Raw genomic sequence first — 25,703 nt, forward strand, 5'->3', positions numbered from 1 at the left:
CTACAAGATACCATTTTTAAATTATAAAATTGGCAAAGATCAACAAGTTTGAGAACACTGTCTGTTGATGAGCATGTGCGGAAAACAGGTACCCTTATGTACTGCCGACAGTTTATAAAGTTGGTACAACCTTCATTGAAGTACTATGCATTGGTAAAATACATTCCACCTTCATCTCCTACCATTATTCTCTTGCTCAATCTATATTAGCCACATCTATGGCCTTGCTCTTCCTCAAGTAAGCCAAGCACACTCCACCCCTGGGGGCCAACACACCTACCTTTCTCTACTGCTCATGAAATGCATATCGCTTTTTCCTTACCTCCTTTAAGTCTTTACTCAAATGTCCCACCTCTACAGTGAGGCATTCTCTGATTGCTGTCAAAAAAAGTGGCTTCCAAACCCCTCCATTATTCTCTTTTTACCATGTTTTTAATTCCAAGCACTTATCATGTGACATTATTCTATGTATTTATGTTTATTGTCTGTCCTCTCCCACTAGATTGTAAACCTTGTAAAGGCAAGGACTTTGTTGTGTGTACTGCTACATACCCAGACTCCAGACTAATACAGGCTCAGCATGTAATAGGTGTTCATGAATGAATGGATGAATGAACTTCTTTGAAGGACAAGTTAGCAATATCTATTAAAATTTATTTTTTTATTTTTTTTATTTTTTATTTTTTTAAAGATTTTATTTATTTATTTGAGAGAGAGAGAATGAGAGACAGAGAGCACGAGAGGGAGGAGGGTCAGAGGGAGAAGCAGACTCCCTGCCGAGCAGGGAGCCCGAAGCGGGACTCGATCCTGGGACTCCAGGATCATGACCTGAGCTGAAGGCAGTCGCCCAACCAACTGAGCCACCCAGGCGCCCTATTAAAATTTAGAATAGACATACCCAGCAATTCCCTTCTAGGCATAACTTATAGTTTTACAAATGTGCAAAACAGAGAATGTACAAGGTTATTTGCTGTGACAGTGTTTGTAATAGTGAAAGGAAAAACAACCTAAGGTCAACTTTTAAAATATACCCTCTACATCTGTACAATGGAATACTATGTAGATACAGAAGAATCTCTGATTCTGAAAATTTTTTTGCTACCTTTGGCAAATGTACATACGACGCATGACCACTGTAAGCCCTGGTGATACCACTGTAAGAATGATCCCTTTGGTTGATGTCCTGGCCTTGACGTGGTGTTGCGGTCCGGTAGAGCGAGCTCCGGAGGTGTCTGGAGGAATTCCAGTGTTTGCTGCGGTAACCTTATCAGCCCGCCAAGATGGCGATGCAAGCGGCCAAGACGGCGAATGGGGAACACACCCGAAACTAGAGGAACAGCTTATGTGGTCTATGAAGACATCTTTGATGCCAAGAACACATGTGATCACCTTTCAGCATTCAATATTTGTAACAGATACCTGGTGGTTTTGTACTATAATGCCAACAGGGCATTTCAGAAGATGGACACAAAAAAGAAGGAAGAGCAGTTGAAGCTTCTCAAGGAGAAATATGGCATCAACACAGATCCACCAAAATAAATGTTCTCTGCATTTTCATTTTAGACTAAAACCCATAAATGACCACCATCACCCTTTTCTTATTTTTAATTAATGCTGAATGTTGTAATTTCTTATTTGAGATTCAAAAGGACCTGCTTGAAACTTTGATACGTGTTAGAATATGTTATGTGAATAAATTTGTAACTTTTGGTAAAAAAAAAAAAAAAAAAGAAGATTGATCCCTTTCATCGGCTTTTAATGGTAAAGAGAGTAGGGATGGACAGGTAGAAAGAGTGAATAATTTTTACACTTTTATTTAGTGAGTATTAATCTCCTTGCAGAAAACATAGAATATCTGCCAATTAAACAATATTCTAACAAGAAAGATGTATCTGTACACATATAACCTGGTTCAAGAAAGATCTTCTCTTTGTAGATCCAAACTCATGAATAGGCCTAAACTGGCGATGCCTATTATTCATTCATTATGGCTAGATTTCCCATTTTACAAACAAACCTCCTTACGTATGGGAAGAGCTTCAGGGTTTCAGAATATCTTTAGTACAGGTTTCCTGATTCCTGGAGCTGCAGAATTCCCCTGCTGTCCATCAAATGACATCCACTTGCAGCTGCAGGGCATTCTGTAGGGCTACTCTCCTATTCCGGAGTTAAAATACATATATATACATATACTCCGGAGTTAAAGACAAAATGCACACAGGATAATCCCCTGGTAACCATACATGCCTTCCAATCTTACCAAACTATAATATGCTTACTGTCCCTCAAATAAAATGTTCTAATCCCTATCTCTATACCACTACCCATCCCCCCCCCTTTTTTCTCCCAGCTTCTCTCATCTGGAATTCTATATAAACTTCTATCCAAACACCACCATTTTGAGGGCCAGGCAAAGTCCCATCTCTCTACTAAAGGACAAAGTCTTCCCTGACTATTCTAACCCTATGGTCATCTAGGCTCTGACCCTCTTTAACTTTTATCAAGCATCTGGCTCTAATCTTTTTGCTGCCTAATTCTGTTAATTAGCTTTTCACAAGCTTTTGAGTTATCTTCCAATTAGATTGTAAGCTCCTTAAAGGCAGACTCCTATATTCTGGTTTTCGTATCTTCCTCATGCATTTACATAGTAGATACTCTACATGTCCTGGTTTTGAAAAGTAACCTGGTCAATCCAAACTTGACCCAACATGTACATTTAGTGTTCTTTACAGATTTTTCTAGAACCATGTTCATATATCCTTTGTATAGACATGGATTTTCTGCTAGCCCAATCAATTCTTCGAGTTTTTGATATCAGAACTCGTCAGCTGACTCTGTGTCCCAGCCACAAGACTGCAGTTGTTCATCCTGTGGGAACTCAACTTCGATGTCATAAACGAAATTCGGATCATCCTTCTTCTTTTGATTTTTCTCAAAAAGTTCATCCATGATGCTCTTTCGCTTAGCAAGTTCCTTATCATCTAGTTTGTTCAGGTCTTCCTCAGGATCAATTGTTGTTTCCCGTTGAATTTGTTCCATTGTTTCTGCCAAACTCTGCCCCCACAAGTAACCTCGTAAAAAACTGAATAACTTCTCTAGCTGCCTCAGGGACACTTGTTCCAGGTAATTCTTGTGTCGCGGATTATTCTTTAATTGTTCAGCAGCTCTGTTGCAATCTAGGAGGGAAAAATGAAACTATATACCACACACAACAGATACACTGCAAACTACTGAAAGCATTATCTGCTGTGAGAGCCAAGTAGCTAAGTGGCTTTTTCAGAATGAATTATTTTCCAGAACTATTATTCCTTTATATCGAGCTTTGAGTGTGGTGGGGGAAGGAGGGATGCATTTTTTATTTCCTTAACTTAAAATCACTTTGAGGAGATGTTAAACACTTGCAACTGGAGAAAACATTCGAGATGAAAAGGATTTATTAGTTTTAGATATTAGTACTGGTACGAAGAAAAAATCAAGACTACAAATAAAAAACACATTTGGAGGGAGAGAAGGGATTCAGTATGATTGAATAATGCTATCTCATTTAACCCATATTACAATTCTGAAAGGGTGGGATTATCAATTTCCATTTACAGATCAGGAAATTGAAGCTCACTGACAATAAGTAATTTAGCTGGGGCTCACCCATCTACCCTAATAGTCATGATTTGAACCTAGGACTGTCTAACTCTGAAGGCCATGCCGCTCTGTTATGAGACTGAAATCATTCTTATTAAGTGATTTAGAGAACATTTAAGATAGGAGGCAAGATAAAACATGAGGTACCTGAAAACTTCGAAAAGTTTCGTACTGGCATGATGCGTTGGCGACTTTTCCCCTTCATTTCATTCTCATAGATTAAGATAATAGCTGGAGGCTGGAACCTAATTCCACATTTCTTGGCAGTGCACATCATTCTCACATACACTTCAGGGTAAATCAGAGGAAATCTGATGAAAATGTGTTAGTCACATAATAACTTCCTGCTAAAGGGGAAAAAAAATATGTGTTGGATAAATCACACTCCCCAGTACCCCTCCTCCCCAGCAGATCTGGCTCTAGTCCAGTTCTAGAGTTGCATGCTCAGCCTGTCAATTTCAATACTTTGAGACCTACCCTGAAAGTTCAGTTTGGCCCTGAGGTTATCCTTAGTTGTTGGATCCCTGGTTCACTGAGGCGTGTAGGTTTGTTCACACATGAGCCTGGAAATGCAGTTCAGTCTGGACCTCTTAGTGTACTGCACTCTTAACCAAAGATATGTATACGAACCCCTAAGTCAGCCCAAGAATCAACTTAGAGGATCTTTTTTTTTTTTTTAAAGATTTTATTTATTTATTTGCGAGAGAGAAAGCATGAGAGGGGGGAGGGTCAGAGGGAGAAGCAGACTCCCTGCCGAGCAGGGAGCCCAACACGGGACTCGATCCTGGGACTCCAGGATCATGACCTGAGCTGAAGGCAGTCGCTTAACCAACTGAGCCACCCAGGCACCCTAGAGGATCTTTTTAATTTACCAATTAAACAAGTATGTACACGTACCCTCTATGGCAAGATACTATGATTTTTTAACCTTAAACATTATGTCCTGAGAGGTTCACCAGACCACATCTGTCTCCTCTGCACATTCCCAATCATTTTCCTCATCAGGTTTTTTATGATTACTTATTGAATCATTTATCTTCCCTTCTATTCTATATGCTGCAGGAGGGCAGGGAACATATCCATTGTTCACCAGAATTTCTCAGCAAAATACCATACATACTTGTTTAATGTACTAGGGGTGCCTGGGTGGCTCAGTCAGTTGAGGGGCCAACTCTTGGTTTGGCTCAGGTCATGATCTCAGGGTGAGCCCGAGCCCCGCACTGGGCTCTGCACTCAGCAGGGAGTCTGCTTCTCTCCCTCTCCCCCTCCCCTCACTTGCACATGCACTCTCTCTCTCTAATAAATAAATAAATACAATCTTTAAAAAAAAATTAATTTAATGTACTAATATAAGATACAGCCCCTGTATATCCTTTAAGTGTTTATAGTCTACAAGTCTGATAAAAAATGCAGACCCGGTACAGATTCAACCTCTACATATACAAGGAAATAAAGTTTACATGGTTTTTATTTCAACTTATTTGTCTCACTATGTTTTCTCAGTTACAAGAAACACAGCTATTTTGCAGTTAACACTTTCTATTCCCTCTTCCTGGTGCCTAATGCCATAATATACTTAATTATAGGGATTGCTTTAGATAGGACTATGATATTCTCAGGAAGATTTGCAAATGTCAAGGAACCCAGAGGTAAAGCAGCATAGGGTGATGATACCTTCATAAACTTTATTCTGCTAGAGAATCACCATAGGAACATAGTACTTTGGAGAAGACTGGGGGTAGCATGGGGGAGGAGGAGGAGGAAACATATAAAATGATTACCCTTGATTCTTTCTTTTTTTTCTACACATATAGTTTTTTAGTATAGTATTTTTTATATTATACATCTATTTCCTGCCTTGTAAATTTAACAACTTATGTGATTTTGTCCTTAGATACTTTACTAAAATGCACATTTTTATGACTGTCAAGTGTTTTGTCCTATGGATATACCATTATCTACACTATTCACTCCTTATTGTTGGACGTCAGAATTTTTACTCTTAAGAAATTAATCAGAGGGTCGCCTGGGTGGCTCAGTCGGTTAAGCATCTGCCTTCCACTCAGGTCATAATCCCAGGGTCCTGGGATCCAGCCCTGAATCAGGCTCCCTGCTCAGCCGGGAGCCTGCTTCTCTTTCTCCCTCTGCCTGCCTCTCTGCCTACTTGTGCTTTCTCTCTCTATCAAATAAATGGATGAAATCTTAAAAAAAAAAAAAAGAAAGAAAGAAAGAAAAAAATTAATAATAAAGAACTGCCTTTTCAAATTACTGTGCTCTGATCTGATGCAAACGATCCCACCCCATCCCCTTCTACAAATACTACTCCCAGTTAACGTCATTAAAATCTGGTCTGTTAGTAAGCTTTCTAGGAGATCCTACCGAGCACAATATAAATTCCACGCACTCAAGCAAATAAATGGCTGTATTCATGATTGATGTATGCAATTGATAACAATGTCGCTTTTTTGACTACAGAGTCTTTTTAAAATTTAACTTTTAGGGGCGCCTGGGTGGCTCAGTCGGTTAAGTGTCTGCCTCCGCTCGGGGATCGAACCCCGCATCGGGCTCCCTGCTCGGCAGGAAGCCTGCTTCTCCCTCTCCCACTCCTCCTGCTTGTGTTCCCTCTCTCGCTGTCTCTCTCTCTGTCAAATAAATAAATAAATAAAATCTTTTTAAAAATTTAACTTTTATTTGTACCAAAGTAATTTTATATTGTTTAAAATGTAAAATAATTCTGATGATTATAACAAAAAACTGTTGTCCTCTGCCTTTCCTCTCTTCATAGGCAACCAGTTTCAATTCTTTTAAGTGTTTCTTCCAAATCTCCATATTTCTTTTTTTTTTTTTTAGATTTTATTTATTTATTCGACAGAGAAACAGCGAGAGCAGGAACACAGGCAGGGTGAGTGGGAGAGGGAGAAGCAGGCCTCCCGCTCCCGATGCGGGGCTCGATCCCAGGACCCTGAGATCATGACCTGAGCCGAAGGCAGACGCTTAACGACTGAGCCACCCAGGCGCCCCTATCTCCATATTTCTTAATTTCATGCTTATACTGCTATTTTCAGTTTTCGATAGTACAGTCTGACATCTTTCCTCTTGCAGACACCGGTCCTAGCTTCAATCTGCACCTGGGCCTACTTACAGATTCAATTTAATTCATGAAGACAGACGATACATTGACCTAACTCTTCCTTCTAGGAATTAATACTTTTCTCCCCAGGAATCAGTGACTGCCATAATCTTGCTAAACATCCCCTGCAGCCCCTAAAAGTGTATGGATTTTGCCAACAGAGAGACGATCCTCTCCCTAACTCACGTCCCCGCTAGTGCAAGACTGACTTTCTTACCCTTAGAGAAATACAGAAAGTGCATCTTCTGCAGGGGATGGTCTTAAAACCGCCGTGAGGGGTTTGTTTCCACCCAACTGTAGTGCACAGCGGAGCACTTAATTCGACTTTGAGGCCGGGCGGAGCCTGCCGCTGTAGGAAGAGGAGACAGCCATAAACCCGCAGACTTGACTGTAGGGTGAATTTCCCCGCAGAAAGGCCGTATCCGCAAGTACCTGGAAGTGGAGGTGGAGATAGGTAGCTCCCCGATACGGCTCGCAGGACTGCGCGGGGGTCTAGGTCTGGATGGGAGCCGAGGGAGTCGTTCCCACAGTAACAGCCCTGGCGTAAGTCACGGCGCGTGCGCCGCTCCTCGCCCCGCCCCCCGACCCGACGGCGAGGGGCGGGGCGGCGAGGGAGCCACTAGGGTTGCCGCCTCCCGCAACGCCGGAAGCTTCGGGGGACTAGAGCTGCGGGGAGCCGGGGAACGGCAGGACAGCAGGCGCATGTACTGTCTTCCGTCACGGTCACTAACTCCGTGGCAGCACGCTCTAGGAGCGGCATAAGGCGTGCGCAGTCTCCTCAGCCCGTATTTCGTCCCCGCGCGCTCCTCTGGGGGGCGTGTTCTCCAGCGTCCTGGCTCCCAGGGCCGTGGGCGTCCGGGCGGTGGCCTGGCTGCTCCTCTGGGAGGCGGCTGGACTCACCAGCACACCAGGCACGGCCTTCGCCGCCGCCCCCATCGACGCTGGTAAAGGGAGGGGCGGGGCTGCGAGAGTGGGGGTGGGGCGGGGGGGCCGGTGGGTGGGGGGCAGTCCGGACTTTTCCATCCTCCGAGCTTTGCAAGGTTTGGTACTTCTCCGGACCTCGGTGCGCGGACGTAGAACCTGCTAGGTGACCTGGAGGAGGTTAAAAGCAGAGGCCACGTGCTTCCCATCCTTCCCACCCCACAGGCACTGCTCAGAGGCTTCTCTTGGGTCTCTGGAGAGTCTGGCTTTGTCGTTCAGAGGTAGTACTGGCCGTACTATTACTAAAATACCGTGAATGAAGTACGGCGGTCAAGTGTCTTGGGATGCATGAAGCTTGGGACCCCCGAGGGGACCAGCAAGGCCACAGTGCCCTGTGGGGTGTGAGAATCCCAGTCCAGAATAGAGACACTGACGGGGTAATGGCATGGGAAGGGGAGGACAACTAGTTTTGCTTTACAAACTTTATAATAGACTGGATTGGGCTGGAGCTTCTCTTATGACTACGGGCTGGGCAAGCGAGTTGATTCATTTCTTTGGGCCCGAGTTGGTGGGCCGCAGTGCTGTGGATCCAGCGCTGAGCTGAATACGGCCCCAACCCTCGTGGAGCTTGCAGAGTAGTGGGGAAGTGCCGTAGTAATTACAATAAGGAAAGTCAGTACAAATTAGGTAAGTTCCTCCATCTGTAAAGTGAGGATATTAGGCTAGTGTCAATCACAGCTTTTGTGTCTTCACATATTAGGTTTCCAAATTTATTTAAAGTATTAATGAAGCCAAAATGAATTTTTAAACAACTGGACTTGGTGATCTCTAAAGACTCTTCCAGCCCTGGTATTTTATGATTAAAAAGAGGTCAATTTCCAGAGCCAGTTCAGGCCACAGTAATCAAAGTAATATTTAAGAGGAAAAATCTTGAAGGTCATTCAGATGCAACCAATTCATTTTGAAAATGGTATTTTTGCTTTAAAAATCATAAACAATCTATTTGCTATACTGTTTGTAAATTACTTCCTACCATCCCAAGATGAATATGATTTACTATTCTGTAGTGTATATCCCAATAGAATTTAAGCCTATTAATCTGACCTTTTTTCCCTAATTTAACTTATAGGTAGATATAAATCCTTACTCTCCACCCCTATTAAAATTAAACATAATGAAACATCTAGATTTGTAAAAAAGATACCCAAAGTTATTTTTTGGAAATGATTATATATGCTTCTCTGAAGCAAATGAGGATTTTTTAAAATAGGAAAGTGGAAATATCTTAGGCTTTAAACTTTAAAACTCTGGCAAATCTTGCTTCTAATCAGTAACTTACTTAGTGGTATGGCCTAGAACCAGTTAGAACTGTTTATTACAGAGTTTCCTCCTGTGTGCAAATGGCAGTAATTTTGCCTGCCTATTTTGCTAGGTTGTGAAAGTTAAAACATGTGAAATCCCCAAGTAGAGGATTTGTCATATGGATATCATTTAATAAATATTATTTTTCCATACTTTTTTCCTTCTCTTGTATATTTCAGTGTTTTCATTTTCATATTTTTTCATGCATCTTTTCAGGAATAAATCTAATAGACTTAGCAATACACAATAATATATGGTTTTCGTTGTGTTTGCTCTAATGTTCTTTCCATACACTTCCAGCTTTTGAAAATAGAGTAAAGTTCCATAGCAAGGTACCTGGCAGAGTTGATGGTCATCAGTAACTGAATTATTTATTTATTTATTCATTCATTCATTCATTCATTTATTTCTATTTATTTATTTATTTATTTTTAGTTAGAGAAAATCTTAGGCAGGCTCCACACCCAGCACAGAGCCTGAGATCATGACCTGATCTGAAATCAAGAGTCACACGTTTAACTGACTGAGCCACCCAGGTGCCCCTGAATTTTTAATTTTATGATGCTGACATCGAGTAATAGTTTTAATATCTGACTTCTGCATGGTGTCAGTACAGTGAGATTTGGGGTTATTCTACGTTTATGAAGGAACCCTTTGAATCTTTCACAAGCCTCAGGTTTTTGTTTCTGTTTTAAACCTTCCCAACAGCTCCACAAGGTATAAATGTACCATCTTCTCAGTTTTGTAGGTGTGGGTGGTAGAATACAGAAGTTGGCAGTATCTGAAACACGGTTTCAGTGAACCAGGATTAAAACTTGAGTTTTCCTGGCTCTTTAGCCATTCTGTTCCTTTTGGTGTCCTGGGATCATCTGAATAAAATAGTATTAATGACAAACACTTACATAGAGCTCTTACTATGTGGTAAGCCCTGTTCTGCATGCTTCTACATGTATTAAATTCTCATGACAAATAGCAGAGAGATAAACTATCTTGTCCAAAGTCACATAGCTTTAAGGGACAGACTAGGATTTGAAACTAGGCAATTTAACGCCAAAGTCAATGTTCTTAATGCCTATGCTTTATTAGAAGTAGCTTTTTAGATAGCTCAAATTGTTTAAGTTTTAAAAGCTTTTGTTTTGTTTATAGGTTGGTTAGATTTTCCAGGCAAATAAAGCCTATTCAAACAATTTTCTAATTATTTAAGTATTCTTTCACTGAGTGCTTATTTTATTTTAAGAAATCTTCTGGTTCTTACAGGCATAAGGGCCACTTGTTCAGAAATTATTTTGAGGCAAGAAGTTTTGAAAGACGGTTTCCATAGGTAAGTTTCCCACTGACTTTTACTTATGTCAAAATACTGTTTTGTATAATTTAGAGCAAAAAATCAATAGCTGGAAAATGGATAAACTGAAAATCTCTTGCTTTCTTACAAGTTAAAAGTGACAGATTTATCATCTGTGGTTCACAGTTTGAAATAATGATCAAAATAACAGTAGAGGGGGGTGCCTGGGTGGCTCAGTAGGTTAAGTGTCTGCCTTCGGCTCAGGTCATGATCTCAGGGTCCTGGGATGGAGTCCTGTGTCGGGCTCCCTACTCAGCCGGGAGTCTGCTTCTCCCTCTGCTTGCCATTCTCCTTGCTTGCTCATGCACTCTCTCTGTCAAATAAATTATTAAAAATAAATACAATAACAGTAGAGAAGAGGAGAAAACAAATGTGTATTATTTACCATGCATGTGTATTTTTTTTAAAGATTTTATTTATTTTTGCGAGAGAGAGCGTGTGCGCATGAGCACGAGTGGAGGGAGTAGAGGGGCAGAGGAAGAAGCAGACTCCCTGCTGAGCAGGGAGCCCGACACAGGACTCCATCCCAGGACCCCAGGATCATGACCTGAGCTGAAGACAGGCACTTAACCGACTGAGCCACCCAGGTGCCCACATGTGTATTTTTAATATATATAACATACATATAGCCAGATTTACTTAATCTTCACAATGGTTGTGAGATAGACAATACCTTTCTTGTTTTTCACTTGATCTTAGCCAGAAGGCCAAAAAGTGATTCCCTTTTTTGCTTTTCAGATGAGAGAAGTGGGGTTCAGAGAATTTAAATAATTTAGTAGAAGTTAGGGTGGTAGGGCTCTAACTCAAATTTATGACTATCATACTCCAAAGCTATGGTCTCATGTACTAAGATATTATACCACCCTAAATCACTGTTTCTGATTTATAAGACTTGGTTCCAAATGACCAAGCTGTTCCCAAAATAGAAATTATTCTCGGGCAACCGTCTCAGGTCCCCTTCCTCTTTGGGAGCTTTGTACTCTATCATTCAATAAACTTCACTATCGCTCAATAAACCTTGCTTTGCTTCCCACTTAAAAAAATTCTCAAAAATGAATATTTGCTAGTATTGAAGATATTTAAAAGAGTAATAAAAAGTTGTAGAAACTGTTCTGTAAGAAAACTTCCCAAACTTTAAAGCTTTTCAAGGTAATTAATTTGAAATGATTCTGATATTTGATATACAAAATCTGATACATTTATTTTTTAAAATCGCTGCATTTTATAAGTAACCTTAAACTGAGACATCTCACTCTCACTCTCTTCAAAGTTAGCCTACATGTGAATGGCTAGGAGGTATAGTAGAAAAAACTTGGGGTTTGTTTTGTTTTGTTTTGTTTTTTAACTCCGACAGATTTGGGCTCAGAGTGTAGCTCTATTATTTAGTAACTGTCGGCCTAAGTCAAGCTTGCTTAAATCTTTGCCACCTTACCAGTAAAATTAGATAATGATGGTATTTCCTCATTAGGTTCGCAAGGATTAAATCTGAGAATATATGGGAAGTCCTTTAACGTAGTGCTTGTCACATAGTACATCCCCAGGAAATGTTAGCTCTTATTACAAACAATGAGATAGATGATCAAGTTGGGCAATACAGTTTCAGTGAAAGAGGAGATGTGACTATAAAATAATAAAACTGATTTTGGGAGGGAAGTCACTTCTAAAAGGAGTTTTTGACCAAGTTTTAGACAAATTTTAAGCAATGTCAGGGTAGTTATGCCAAGGTTATAGGTGCTTTTATTTTTTTTAAGATTTATTTGAGAGAGAGCATGTGTGCAAGCGGGGGGAGGGGCAGAGGCAGAGGGAGAGAGAATCACAAGCAGACTCCCCATTGAGCACCATCCCAGGACCCTGAGATCATGACCTGAGCAGAAATCAAGAGTCTGATGCCCAACCGACTGAACCACCCAGCACCCATGCCAAGGTTATAGCTTCTGTCTTTAGAGAAATTGGGATGTATTCTCAAGAGAAATAGGAAATACTAAATAATGCAAATTTGGCAGTGTAATTATAAATTACTCCAGTGAGGAAGAAAGAAGTTCCTGAAGAGGCTATTGTGACAGCAAAAGTAGCTGTCCAGTTAGAAGTACTGAAGGTAAAAACCAGGACATAAAACCAAGGATGAAGAGTGACAGAACCTGTAAGAGTAGATTCAAAAACTAGAAATCTCAGAGTTATTTGAGATCTTCAGAAAATGCCAGTAATCATTTTTTAAAAAGGCTTTTTAGTTAAATGTTTAGAGTAGGTGTAGTGTTGCTGCTAGGGTAGAGGAGGAAACATTAACAGATTATAGAAAGTAGAATTTGTTAGCTTTCCTTATTTCTGTCTTCTTGGTCAAGAAGAATTACTTCCGCTCTGGAGAGGGCCAAGCAAATATTGGTAGGAGGAAACTGAAGTGCAGAATATGTAAGGGAATTATATAAAAGGACCTTACTATTATGAATGAGTTTAGGGTCTCCCTTCTGTGATGATCTATAGTTCAGTGCAGTAGAAGAATTTGCTTAAATGATTGCTGAACTTCTGTTTGTAATCTTTGGATAATCTGGGAGTTAGTTAGTTGATGTAGCTTCTGGGCAAAATTTAGAACCCAGATTGTTAAAAGGATGGTTTGTGGACACAAAAGAGGAAGTGGTAGTCTCTGGGAACTAGCATGAATTTATGACAAATTTATGTCCTTCATACAGATCCATTAGATAGGTAGATCAAAGAAATGCTGTAGATATAGTATATCTGATTTTCTGCAAGACTTTTGATGAAGTTTTACATGTTGTATTTGTGAACAAGATAGAGAATGTGAACTGAAAGATAAAACAGTTGAATGACTTCATAAAGATTAACAGAGTTATCCAACATGTTCTGATTAATAGATTGAATGTCATCTTGGAGGGAGGTCCTGAATAGTCTCTGTCTTTTTAAGTATATGTATTTTTTCTAATTATAAAATAGAACATGTTCATAAATACATATGCATTATCTGGAATAAAAGATATTATAGGTATATATTCTATTTTTATAGAGGAAGAGTGATATAGTGGCTAATTCTTGAAATTGCTGCTGTGTTCTAGGAGCAATGAGTCCATAAAAATGTATTGATTGTCTGAGAACCAAAACCTAATATCATACATTTATATAAAGTCTCAAAGCATTTCCCCATACCTTTTGAGTCAGAGGTAACAATTTTTCTATAAAGACTGTAACACGGGTGTTTTAACCCTGGTGGTTTGTTTTCTTACAGGTAAAAGAGGAATTATTATAGTACTATTTCATAGTGATTTTTTAAAGATTTATTTATTTATTTTTGGGGAGAGGGGTAAGGGAGAGGGAGAGAGAGAGAATCTCAAGCAGACTCTGCTGAGCGTGGGGCCTAAGGACCCCAAGATCATGACCTGAGCGAAACCAAGAGTCGGTCTTAACCGACTGCTCCACCCAGGCATCCCTCATAGTGATTTTTTAATCAACTTCATTGAGTTTTGACAATTCTATATACCCATGTAACCACCACCCCAATCAAAATATAGAGTATTTTCATCATCTCCAAAAATACCCATGTGCTGCTGCTTTGAATTACTCTTTCTCACCCATACCCAGACTCAGCTAACCACTGATCAATTTTCTTTCACTATATAGATTTTCTAGAATTTTATGTAAATGAAACCAGACAGTATATCTTTTTAATATCTCGGTTCTTTCAGCATTGTATCAGTGAGATTTATCCATGTTCTGCACGGCAGTAATTTGTTCCTTTTTGTTGCTGAGTACTAAAATTTGTTTATCCATTCACATTTTTATGGCATTGGGGTCATTTCTAATTTTGGGCTATGGTAAATAAAGCTATAATGAACATCTGTGTACAAGTCTTTGTGTGAACATGTTTTCATTTCTATTGGGTTGCTGGGTATATGGTAGGTGTATGTTGAACTTAAGAAACTGCAAAACTGTTTTTCAAAGTGGTTATACTGTTTTACATTCCTATGAGCAGTGTATGAGAGTTCTGTCCCTGCCACAGCATCGTTGCCAACGCTTGGTATGGTCAGTCTTTTTAATTATAGAGATTCTGGTCAGCGTGTTGTGGTAACTCATTGTGGTTTTAATGGGTATTTCTCTGATGACTAATGGTGTTGAGCATCTTTTCATGTGCTTTTTGGCCACTGGTGTATCTTCCTTTGTGAAGCGTCTGCTTAAATCTTGTCCATTTTTATTTATTTAATTATTTAATTAATTGATTTATTTATTTTTAAGATTTTATTTGACACAGAGAGAGAGAGAGAGCCTGCACAAGCAGGGGAGTGGCAGAGGGAGAGGGAGAAGCAGGCTCCCCGCTGAGCCTGATGCGGGGCTGGATCCCAGGACCCTGGGATCGTAACCTGAGCCAAAGGTAGATGCCCAACTGAATGAGCCCCCCAGATGCCCCAAATCTTGTCCATTTTTAAACTGAGTGGTTTGTCATCTTATTATTGGGTTGTAAGAATTCTAATTTTTAATTTATCAATTTTTTTCTTTTATAGTTAGTGGTTTTGTGTCCTGTGTAAGAAATCCATGTCTGTTTCAAGATCAATGAAATTTTCTTTTAGAAGTGTCATATGGGGCAGTCCTGGATGGCTCAGTCAGTTAAGCATCCAACTCTTGATTCCAGCTCAGGTCTTGATCTCAGGATCGTGAGTAGAGCCAACATAAAAAATAAAAAAAGAAAAAGAAAGAAGTGTCATATGGGGTGTGATCCATTTTGAATTATTTTTGTGTGTACTATTAAGGAAGGGTTGAGGTTAATTTTTTTCCTTATGGATATCCAGTTGATCCAACGTCATTTGGTGAAAGGATTATTCTTTCCTCATCAAATTACCTTGATACATTTATTGGAAAATTAATTACTTTATATGTGAGGATCTATTTGTGCACTCTATTATGCACAAACATTTGGCAAACTGGCGCAAGGCCAAAGCCTGCACATGGCCTGTTTTGTACCACTCTCGAACTAAAAATAATTTTTACATTTTTGAAGGTTTTTGTTGTTGTTAAAGGCAAAGAAAAATATGTAACAGAAACCTTATAAGGCTCGCAAAGCCTAAAATATTTACTGTTAGGACCTTTACAGAAAAAGTTTGCCAACCCTTGATCTTAACGTCCATCCATATGCCAGTAATGCACTACCTTGATAACTGTAGCTTGAAATTATAGCTTCAAAACATCTGAATGCTTCAACTTTTTTTTCAGAGTTGTTTTGGTTATTCTAGATCCTTTGCAGCTCCGTATAACTTTTGGGATCAATTTGTAGATTTTTTCAAAAAAGCTTCATGAAATTTTGATTGGGATTCTGTTGAAATTCTTGATCAATTTGTAGAGAAGTGACATGTTACTGTTAATGAGTATTCCAGTGCATGCATATGGCATCTTCATTAATTTAGGTTTATCATCTTATCTTTAACGATATTGTGACTTTTAGAGTATAAGTCTTATGCATCTTTTGTTAAATTTACCTCTAAGTTGGGCGCCTGGGTGGCTCAGTTGATTAAGCATCTGACACTTGGTTTTGACTCAGGTCATGATCTCATGGGTCATGAGATCAAGCCGCCGCTGCCCACCCCCCACCCCCCCCAACTCCTGACTAGGCCCCTGCTGAGCATGGAGTCTGCTTAAGATTGTCTGTCTGTGCTCGTACCCCCGCTCACGCATGTGCGTGCACATACATGTGCTCTCTCCCTCTCAAATAAATAAATAAATAAAATCTTTAAAACCAAACAAACAAACGAAAAAACCAGGCGTCTGGGTGGTACAGTTGGTTAAGCACCTGGCTCTTGGTTTTGGCTCAGGTCATGATCTCAGGACCCTGAGATCAAGCCGAAAGTCGAGCTCCATGCTCAATGGAGACTGCCTGAAATTCTCTCCCTCTTCCTCTGCCCTTCCCACTTGTGTTCTCTCTCTGTCTCTCTCTAAAATAAATAGATCTTAAAAAAAAATTTACCCCTAAGTGTTTCATGGTTTGTTTGTTTTTTTATGTAAAAAGTATTATTTTAAAAATTTTATTACTGCTTGGTTGTTGCTGGTGATAAAATACAGTTGATTTTTGTAGGTTGATATTGTACCCTAATTCCTTGCTGAGATCACTTATCAATGCCTGTAGCTTTTTCATGGATTCCTTAGGATATTCTACATAGATGATCATGGGTTTGTGAAGAAAGATAGTCTGTATGATTTTTATATCCTTGCCTTTTTAAACTGGCTAGAAGCTCTAATACAGTGTGAATAAAAGTGGTGAGAGCAGACATCCTTCCCTTTCCATTCATCCTTGTTTCTCATCTTAAAGGGAAGGTATCCAGTCTTTCACCATTAAGTGCAATGTTTATTAGGTGTTTTTGTAGATGGCTTTTATCAGTTGAGGATGTTCTCTTACGTTAACTTTCCTGTGTTTTTTTCTCATGATCAATCTAGAGATTCATCAATGTTACTGATCTTTGGAAAGAATACATTTCATTGACATTTCTCTGTTTGTCTACTTTCTATTTCATTGATTTATGCTCTTTATTATTTCTTTCCTTTTTGCTTTGAGTTTAAAGTTTTTTTCCTGATTAGTATTAAGCTTTGTGAAAAGCTTTTTCTGCATCTACTATAACAGAATCTTGATTTTTCTACTTTATTTTGTCAATATGGTACAGTACATATGTTGATAATTCCAATAAACCTACCACTTAGTCATGATGCATTATCTTTTTGAAATATTATTGGATTTGATTTGCTAGTATCTTGTTAAGGATTTTTACTTCTCTATTCATTAGGGATATTGGTCTGTACTTCTTGTTTGTTGTGATGCCTCATTTGGGTTTTGGTGTCAGGCCAATTTTGGCCTTATAAAAAAAAATTGGGGAATATTTCCTTCTCTATTTTCTGATTGTGTAGCATTGATATTATTTTTTTTAATATTCAATAGAATTCAACAATAAAGCCATATAGACTGGAGGTTTTCTGTATGGAAGGCTTTAAATTTTAATTACAATTCAAGATACAGAGCTATTCAGATATTCTATTTTTTCTTTTGTCAGTTTTGGTCATTTTTACTTTCCAGGAGTTTAGCTATTTTATTTAAGTTTAATTTATTGGAATAAAATTACTCAAATATTCCCTTGTTTTCCTCTTCATAGGTAAAGGTTGTATAATAATGTTCCCTCTTTTATTCCTTTTTTAAAAATAACTTTTTTATTTAAAATTTTTTTTTGTTTTTAAAGATATTATTTACTTGGGTGGGGGAGAGCATGAGCGAGGGAGAGAGGCAGAGGGAGAGGGAGAAGCAGGCTCCCCACTGAGCAGGGAGCCCGATGCCAGGCTCCATCCCAGGACACTGAGATCATGACCCGAGCCGAAGGCAGATGCCTGACTGAGCCACCCAGATGCCCCTAAAGAATTTTTTAAGTAAGCTCCACACCCAGCATGGAGCCCAACACGGGACTTGAACTCATGACCCTGAGATCAAGACAAGCTGAGATTAAGAGTCGGTTGCTTAACTAACCAAGCCACCCAGGCACCCCCCCACACACACTCTTTTATTCCTAATTCTGGCAGTCTGTGCTTTTTCTCTTTCATGATCAATCTAGAGATTCATTAATGTTACTGATCTTTGGAAAGAAGACATTTCATTGATGTTTATTATTTGTCTACTTTCTATTTCATTGATTTCTGTTCTTTATTATTTCTTTCCTTTTTGCTTTGAGTTTAATTTCTTCCTTCTTAGCTTTTTAAGGTGGCAGCTTAGGTCATTGATTTTAGATTTTTTCCCCTTAATATAAGTATCTTTGCATTTATGGCTGTATGTTTCTTTCTATACAGGGCTGTAGCTGTATCCTATAAATTTTGACATTTTTTTTCATTTTCATTTAGTTCAGGATATTTTTTAGTTTCCTTTTTGATTTCTTCTTTGACAGATCAGTTATTTAGACATATGTTGTTTGATTTTAAGGTTTTGGGGGATTTTCCAGAAACTTTTTACTGATTTTTTTTTTTTTAACTTATTTGACAGAGAGAGACACAGCGAGAGCAGGAACACAAGCAGGGGGAGCGGGAGAGGGAGAAGCAGGCTTCTCGCCGAGCAGGGAACCCGACGTGGGGCTCGATCCCAGGACCCTGGGATCATGACCTGAGCTGAAGGCAGACGCTTAATGACTGAGCCACCCAGGTGCCCCTATACTATTTTATTCCAACCTGGACACCTCAATATAAAACTAAACACTGGTGAACTGTTTTCCTACTAATTCTGAATTACTGTAAATGTATAAGTTCTGATAGCTCTTCAGTACTTGAATAGATTAAGTCATTTCTGACACATAGTGGAAATACCTAAAACAATTAGTACAATATACCAAACGATCAAAATAAAATGAATTTGGGAAAACAAGGCTGCAAGATTATCAACATATTGCAACATTCATGTGACAGATTACAGGTATGTTGTTTATGGTGGTCTGGCCATACAGGAACAACTGAAGCCCTTCCTTTCAAAGGAGGAGAGAGGAATAATTAGCTGTTTTAGTAACTGTACAGTTTGTATACTTTTAAACAACTCTTAATATTGCAGAAAAGTAGTAAACATATATGGAAACTACAGTGTAGTACCCTACTTACAATACAGTTGAATATTGAATTTAAAATAAGTTTAAATGTACATAGTGCATTGACTTTATTATATCCAAAGGGAACAAAAGCCCCTTTTTAACCTCTAAACAAAATCAGTAGTAAGTAAACAGATTCACAGACATCTGGTTTGTTTCATTTTTGTTGAAGAGCTCGCATGTTTGCTCGAAGTGCTATTCATTAAGATGCATTTATCATGGGGCGCCTGGGTGGCTTAGTTGGTTAAACATCTGACTCTTGATTTCGGCTCAGGTCATGTTCTCAGGGTTGTGGGATCAAGCCCCATGTCGGGCTCATGCTGGGTGTGGGCCTGCTTGAGATTCTCTCTCTCCCTCTCCCTCTCCTTCTGCCCCTCCCCCCTCCAAAAGATGCTTTTATCAGTTTCATATTCCTAAAGCTAGCTGTGGTTACATTTGATTTTTTTAGAAACACGGACCATAAAGTGGAATCTCATCATATAAAACATTTGATTTTTTTAAAGTCTATTTTATTTTATTTTATTTTTTAAAGATTTTATTTATTTATTAGAGAGAGAGAGAAAGATTGAAAGAATAAGTGAGAGGAGGGGCAGAGGGAGAAGCAGACTCCCTGCAGAGCATGGGATCATGGGATCATGGGATCATGACCTGAGCCAAAGGCAGACACTTAACTGACTGAGCCACCCAGGTGCCCTTAAAGTCTTATTTTAAAAATAACAGGACTGGTGGGGCATCTGGGTGGCTCAGTCAGTTGGGCAGCTGCCTTTGGCTCAGGTCATGATCCCAGAGTCCTGGGATCGAGCCCCGCATTGGGCTCCCTGCCTGGCGGGGAGCCTGCTTCTCCCTCTGCCTGCCACTCTGCCTACTTGTGCGCTCTCTCTGTCAAATAAATAAATCTCTAAAAAAAAATAACAGGACTGGTTATAGTTTAGAATGCACTGATGTTCATTTTCTTCGCCTGAAGATATCGGACTATTTTCTTTTTCTTTTTTTTTTAAGGATTATTTATTTATTTGTCATTGAGAGAGAGCTCGTGAGTGCACAAGCAGGGGGAGTGGCAGGCAGAGGGAGAAGCAGACTCCCCACTGAGCAAGGAGCCCGATGCAAGACTCGATCCCAGGACCCCGGGATCGTGACCTGAGCCGAAGGCAGATGCTTAACCAACTGAGCCACCCAGGCGTCCCTTGGGACTATTTTCTTGTTAATTTGTTTTGTTTTTTTAAGATTTTATATTTTTTAATTTTTTTTTTTGAAGATTTTATTTATTTGAGAGAGAGAGATAGTGAAAGAGAGCACAGCTGGGAGGAGAGGGAGAAGCAGGCTCCCCGCTGAGCAGGGACCTTAATAAGTTCTAAGTCTTTTTCATAGACTTTTTCATAGAACTGTCTGGTCAACTGAGGGTCCAGATAGTCGTTTGTTAGATCTCGGGTGCTGAGAAATGATTTCCCCTAACCTTCTAATAAAGCAAGTAGACACACACAGCTTTCATTTTCTCCTTTTACTGAAACAGGCAGAGGGACACATGAATGTTATTAAAAATTAAGTTCAAAACACTTAAAATACTTCTGTATTAGAAATTTGAGGGGCACCTGGGTGGCTCAGTCAGTTAAGTGTCTGCCTTCGGCTCAGGTCATGGTCCCAGGGTCCTGGGATCAGCCCCACATCCTGTGCTCAGCGGGAAGCCTGCTTCTGCCTCTCCCTCTGCCTCAGCAGGGAGCCTGCTTCTCCCTCTCCCTCTGCCTGCCTGTCTGCCTGCTTGTGATCTCTCTCACTCTCTCTCTGTCAAATAAATAAATAAATCTTTAAAAAAAAGAAAAGAAATTTGACTGAGGGCGCCTTGGTGGCTCAGTCCCTCTGCCCCTTCCCTCTCACCGTTCATTCTCTCTCAAATTAACAGATAAAAAAAAAAGAAACTTGACTATCATAAGTCTCTTTTTGGAAGTTATACTGGACTGGGTAAGTGCACCAATTTCACTGTTATTTACATTTAGGAAGCAGAAGAATATTCCAGCTAGCTCAAAGGGGAGGTTTAATTACACTGACCCCTGGTAGGCTGTGTAGGTTCAGTAAGTTCTGCTATTCTTCTCTAGCAGAATTTGCTCCTGGATTCTGTGGTTCATTATTTGGCAGCTTTTTAGCTATTATTGTAAAGATTTCATTCACATTCATTGATGTTTTAGCTGATATCTCTGTGAATAATAAACTTGTCATCTGCATAGGACTGTGCTTCCTGGAAATCTATAGCTCTTTTATTCTAGGTGAGCTTTGTTTCCTGGTAAAGCTATGACAGTGTTAGGACTTGCTTGCCTCTGAGGTTCTTTAACCCAGTTTTTTGCTCTTGCAAAGGACTCCTCATTTGAGCCCTCCTCTTCACCTGTGGCTGACTGTGCTCTTCTGTAGTACATTGGTGCTAGGCTATAGTATCATTCTCGACCACCTGTATTATGTATTTCAGACTTCACTGTTGTATTATCATGATAGACAGCTTGGGTTACAAAAGCAGCCACAGTGGTACTATCTTGAAACTAGACTTGATTAGCCAACAGCAGACTCTCCCAGAAGTACTAGTTTCAACTGGCATATTTTATTTACAGTATTTGGCCTGTTAGGTCTTGTTGCTCCTCAATTGGCCATGTCCAAATTTGAAAGAAGTCCCTAATTTCAGTCTCCTAAATGAATTTCCAGGATGTGAGGTATCCATTTTTTTTTCTTTCTGGAGGTAAAGAAACCTGAGATTACACAAGCAGCCGTGAAGACAAAGCCTTCTGGCAGCAGATCCCAGGCATCGCCAAAGGAGGAGACTGAGCCTGAGGCTGTGGCTTTGGTCAAGGCCGTGTCTCCTCCTCCTCTTGATTTCTAACTTAATTCCATGTGGTTAGAGACTATACTTAACATGATTTCAGTCCTTTGAAACTTCTAGAGATTTTTTTAATTGCCCAGCTTACGAGTTTTTCTTCTGTAATGTGCTTTTGTTTGGTAGAACATTCTATAAATGTCAGTTAGATAAACTTGATTGAAGGTGGTTCATGCCTTCTATATCCTTCCTGCTTTTGTGCTTATTCTATCCATTATCGAGAGAGGGGTATTAAAATCTCAGGCTGTAATTGCAGATTTATCTATTTATCCTTGAAGTTCTCCCAGTTTTTGCTGTGAAATAAAATACATGAATATTTTGAGGCAGTGTTTTTTAGGTGCACACAGTACATTTAGGATTGTTATATCTTCTTGATTAATTGATCCTGTTATCTTGGTTTAATGTCCTTTGTTATCCCTGACAATATTCCTTGTTCCGAAGTCTGCATTTTTTATGTTAATGTAGCCACTCCTTATTTTTATTATTAATATGTATCTTGTAGACAGCATATAATTAAGTGTTGCTATTTAACCAGTCTGTCAATCTCTACATTCTAATTAGAGTGATTAGACCATTTACTTTTAATATAAATGTTGATTTGGTTGGTTTGATTTAAATCTACCCATCTTGCTACATTTTTTCTATTTGCTTTTCTTTTTTTTCTTTTCTTTGTATTTTTAGAGAGGGAGAGAGAGGGGGAGGAAGGGTAGAAGGAGAGGGAGAGAGAAAGTCTCAAGCAGACCCCTCACCCAGCACGGAGCCTGACTCCGGGCTTTATCCCACAGCCCTGAGATCATGACCTGAGCTGAAATTAGGAGTCAGCTCAACTGACTGAGCAACCCAGGCGCCCCTCTGTTTGCTTTTCTATTTGTCCTAGCTAATCTTTTCTCTCTTTTTTTGCCTTATTTTTGATGAATTGAGTATTTTTTAAGCATTCCACTTTATCTCCGTTTTTGGCTTATTAATGATACCTCTCTCTTTTTTTAGTTGGTTGCTTTAGGGTTTACAGTGTGCAATTTTAACTTATCATAGTCTACCTTCCAATGTTATTCCATACTATGAATAATATATAAATCTTAGAATAGTTCATTTCTTTCTCCTCTCTTTTATGCTTTTGTTGCCATACATGTATCAACTTTATATTTTACTTATAAGCCCTGCTACTGTTATTATTTTTGTTTTGAATAGTCATGTATTTTTTTCATTATTATTTAATTGTGGTAAAGCACCCATAACATAACACTTAACATTTTAAAAAAAATTTTAAGTAGGCTTCACACCCAATGTGGGGCTTGAACTCATGACCCTGAGATCAAGAGTTACATGTTCTACCAACTGAGCCAGTCAGGCATCCCCCATCTTAACCATTTTTAATTGTACACTTGGATGGCATTCAGGACATTCACTTTATTGTGTTACCATCACCACCATCCATCCACAGAACTCTTCATCTTGCAAAATTGAAACTCTACCTATTAAACAGCCCCCCATTCTCCCCTTCCAGCCCCTGGCAACCAGCATTTCACTTTCTGTCTCTCTGAATTTGACTACTCTCAATACCTTTTTTTTTTTTTTTAAAGATTTTATTTATTTGACAGAGAGAGACACAGCGAGAGAGGGAACGCAAGCAGGGGGAGTGGGAGAGGGAGAAGCAGGCTTCCCGCAGAGCAGGGAGCCCGATGTGGGGCTCGATTCCAGGACCCTGGGATCATGACCCGAGCTGAAGGTAGATACTTAACGACTGAGCCACCCAGGCACCCCTCAATACCTCTTATAAGCAGAATCATACAGTATTTGTCACTGACTTATTTCACTTAGCATAATGTGCTCAAGATTCATCCATGTTAATTTTTTGTGGAATCATCATCCTGTTTTCCTTAGAGGCTGCACCAGTTTACATTTCCACCAACAATGCACGGGGTTCCAATTTCTCTATCAGTCACATTTTAAAGCAATAAAAAATAAGAAAAAAAGTTCTTATATTCACTCACATACTTACCATTTGCTCTTCTTTCTTGTAGATCCCTGTTTCCACATGATATCATTTTCTTTCTGCCTGAAGAATTTCCTTTATCATTTCTTGCAGTGACAAATTCTCTTAGTTCATACTTGTTTTAGTTTTATTTTGCCTTTATTTTTGAAGGCTTTTCCTTTTGGATATATAATTCTATATTGGTAGCCTTTTCTCATTTAATACTTTAAATGCTTTGTCCCATTGTCCTCTGGCTTATTCTTTGTTATTCTCTATAATGTTTCTTTTTCCTCTGATGGCTTTTAAGATTTTTTTTTCCAGTGACTGGATGATAGTATATCTTGGTGTGGTTTTCTTTTTTTTTTTTTTTTTAAAGATTTTATTTATTTATCTGAGAGAGAGAGAATGAGAGACAGAGAGCATGAGAGGGAGGAGGGTTAGAGGGAGAAGCAGACTCCCTGCTGAGCAGGGAGCCCGATGTGGGACTCGATCCTGGGACTCCAGGATCATGACCTGAGCCAAAGGCTGTTGCTTAACCAACTGAGCCACCCAGGCGCCCCTTGGTGTGGTTGTCTTTGTGTTTATCCTGCTTGGGATTTGTTGAATTTCTTGGATTTATGGGCTTATAGTTTTCATGAAGTTCAGAAAATTTTCAGCCATTATGTCTTAAAATATTTTTTCTATTACATTCTCTTCTCTATTTCTAGGACTCAAACTAGATATATATATTAGACCACTTGATATTGTTTACAGTCACTGAAACTGTTTCTTTTTTTTTCCCCCCATTTTTTTTCTCTATTCTTCAGTTTGGATAGTTTCTGTTGCTTTGTCTCCACGTCACTGATCTTTTCTTTTGCAGTGTCTAAATGCTTTTACTCATATCTGGATAGTTTTTTTTTTTATTTTGAAATCGTGTTTTTCATCTCGAAGTTGCATTTAGTTCTTCATATATATATATAAAATCTCTTCTCTTTCCTTCACAGTGTTCATTTTTTTCTTTAAACCTTTGAACATGTTGGACATATTTAAGAAGACTTTTAACGTCCTTTGCTAATTTTGTCAATTCTGTCATTTCTTTCTATTGAATGGTTTCTTTCTTGGTTATTGGTCACATTTCCCTGCTCTTTTGCATCTTTAGTGACTTTTTTTAACGATTTTATATTTTTTTTTAAAGATTTTATTTATTTGAGAGAGTGAGAGAGCCAGAGAGAGCACAAGTGAAGGGGTGAGGCAGAGGCAGAAGCAGACTCCCCACTAAGCAGGGAGCCTGACTCAGGGCTCAATCCCAGGACCCTGGGATCATGACCTGAGCCGAAGGCAGACGCTTAACTGACTGAGCCACCCAGGAGCCCCTATTTATTTATTTTAGAGAGAGTGGGAGAGAGTGCCCTTGAGAGGGGAGGAGAGAGAAGATCCCAAGTAGACTCTGCTGAGGGTGGAGCTCAACTTAGGGCTTAGTCTCACGACTCCAAGATCATGACCCGAGGTAAAGCCAAGAGTCGGATGCCCAAATGACTGAGCCACCCAGGCACCCACATGTTTAGAGACTTTTGATGGGATACTGAACAAAGTGAATGTTGTAGATATGAGCGTTTTTGAGTGTGTTTGTCTTATTTTTTCTGTTAGCAATTAAGTTACTTGTTTATCAGCTTGATCCTTTTAACCTTTTTTTTATATAGGTCTAAAATTAAAGTGGCCTTTACTGCAAGGCTAATTTAGCTGCTAAGGCCTTACTCTATTGGTATCTCTACCAAAAGCTGTGATCTCTGGTTGGTTGAAATGCAAATATCTCCCAACCGTGTGTGAAATTTTAGAATTTCTCATTTTTCAGTTCCCTGGTCGTTCTTTGCTCAGTCTTTTGGAGTTAAACTTTACTCATGCTTTTCTTA

The 25,703-nt window shown here is 39.3% G+C and overlaps 2 protein-coding genes, 1 non-coding gene and 1 pseudogene across 8 annotated transcripts in view; 1 reads left to right on the top strand and 3 right to left on the bottom strand.

Moving 5' to 3' along the window:
* Window positions 1–875: 875 nt before the first annotated feature.
* CEP19 (centrosomal protein 19) lies at window positions 876–7,325 on the bottom strand. 6 transcript variants are annotated; one of them, XM_032406814.1, is made up of 4 exons: window positions 7,202–7,294; window positions 6,987–7,118; window positions 3,787–3,927; window positions 2,815–3,176 (listed from the first exon to the last, which is right to left on the bottom strand). In XM_032406814.1, exons 2-4 carry the CDS (start codon window positions 7,009–7,011, stop codon window positions 2,815–2,817), a joined length of 528 nt encoding a protein of 175 aa, XP_032262705.1. In that variant the 5' UTR covers window positions 7,012–7,118; window positions 7,202–7,294. The 6 variants fall into 6 exon arrangements, with proteins under 6 accessions (XP_032262704.1, XP_032262705.1, XP_032262709.1 ...); XM_032406813.1 differs by having other exon boundaries at window positions 876–3,176; window positions 6,987–7,295; XM_032406818.1 differs by lacking the exon at window positions 6,987–7,118 and having other exon boundaries at window positions 7,202–7,325.
* The window catches only part of PIGX (phosphatidylinositol glycan anchor biosynthesis class X), a 35,180-nt gene continuing 16,748 nt past the window's right edge, over window positions 7,272–25,703 (top strand). Inside the window, exons 1-3 of the mRNA XM_032406258.1 lie at window positions 7,272–7,298; window positions 7,521–7,713; window positions 10,310–10,373. Of these exons, the coding sequence (XP_032262149.1) occupies window positions 7,272–7,298; window positions 7,521–7,713; window positions 10,310–10,373 (284 nt within the window). The remainder of the gene's footprint in view (window positions 7,299–7,520; window positions 7,714–10,309; window positions 10,374–25,703) is intronic.
* LOC116634180 lies at window positions 19,384–19,472 on the bottom strand. Its single transcript, XR_004299888.1, has one exon. It is a non-coding gene; the product is annotated as a small nucleolar RNA SNORD18 (small nucleolar RNA).
* On the bottom strand, window positions 21,006–23,887 carry LOC116633613 (annotated as a pseudogene).

The sequence above is a fragment of the Phoca vitulina genome, unplaced genomic scaffold, assembly GCF_004348235.1.
Source record: "Phoca vitulina isolate PV1807 unplaced genomic scaffold, GSC_HSeal_1.0 scaffold8, whole genome shotgun sequence".
In the NCBI taxonomy this organism is placed as follows: domain Eukaryota; kingdom Metazoa; phylum Chordata; class Mammalia; order Carnivora; family Phocidae; genus Phoca; species Phoca vitulina.

Coding starts and splice junctions, on each gene's coding strand:
- CEP19 (XM_032406813.1), bottom strand. CDS start 7,011: ATGCACTTTCTGTATTTCTCTAAGG. Junction 3,928..6,986: donor CTTTCTGTATTTCTCTAAGG/GTAAGAAAGTCA, acceptor TTTACCCTGAAG/TGTATGTGAGAATGATGTGC. Junction 3,177..3,786: donor AAACTTTTCGAAGTTTTCAG/GTACCTCATGTT, acceptor TTTCCCTCCTAG/ATTGCAACAGAGCTGCTGAA.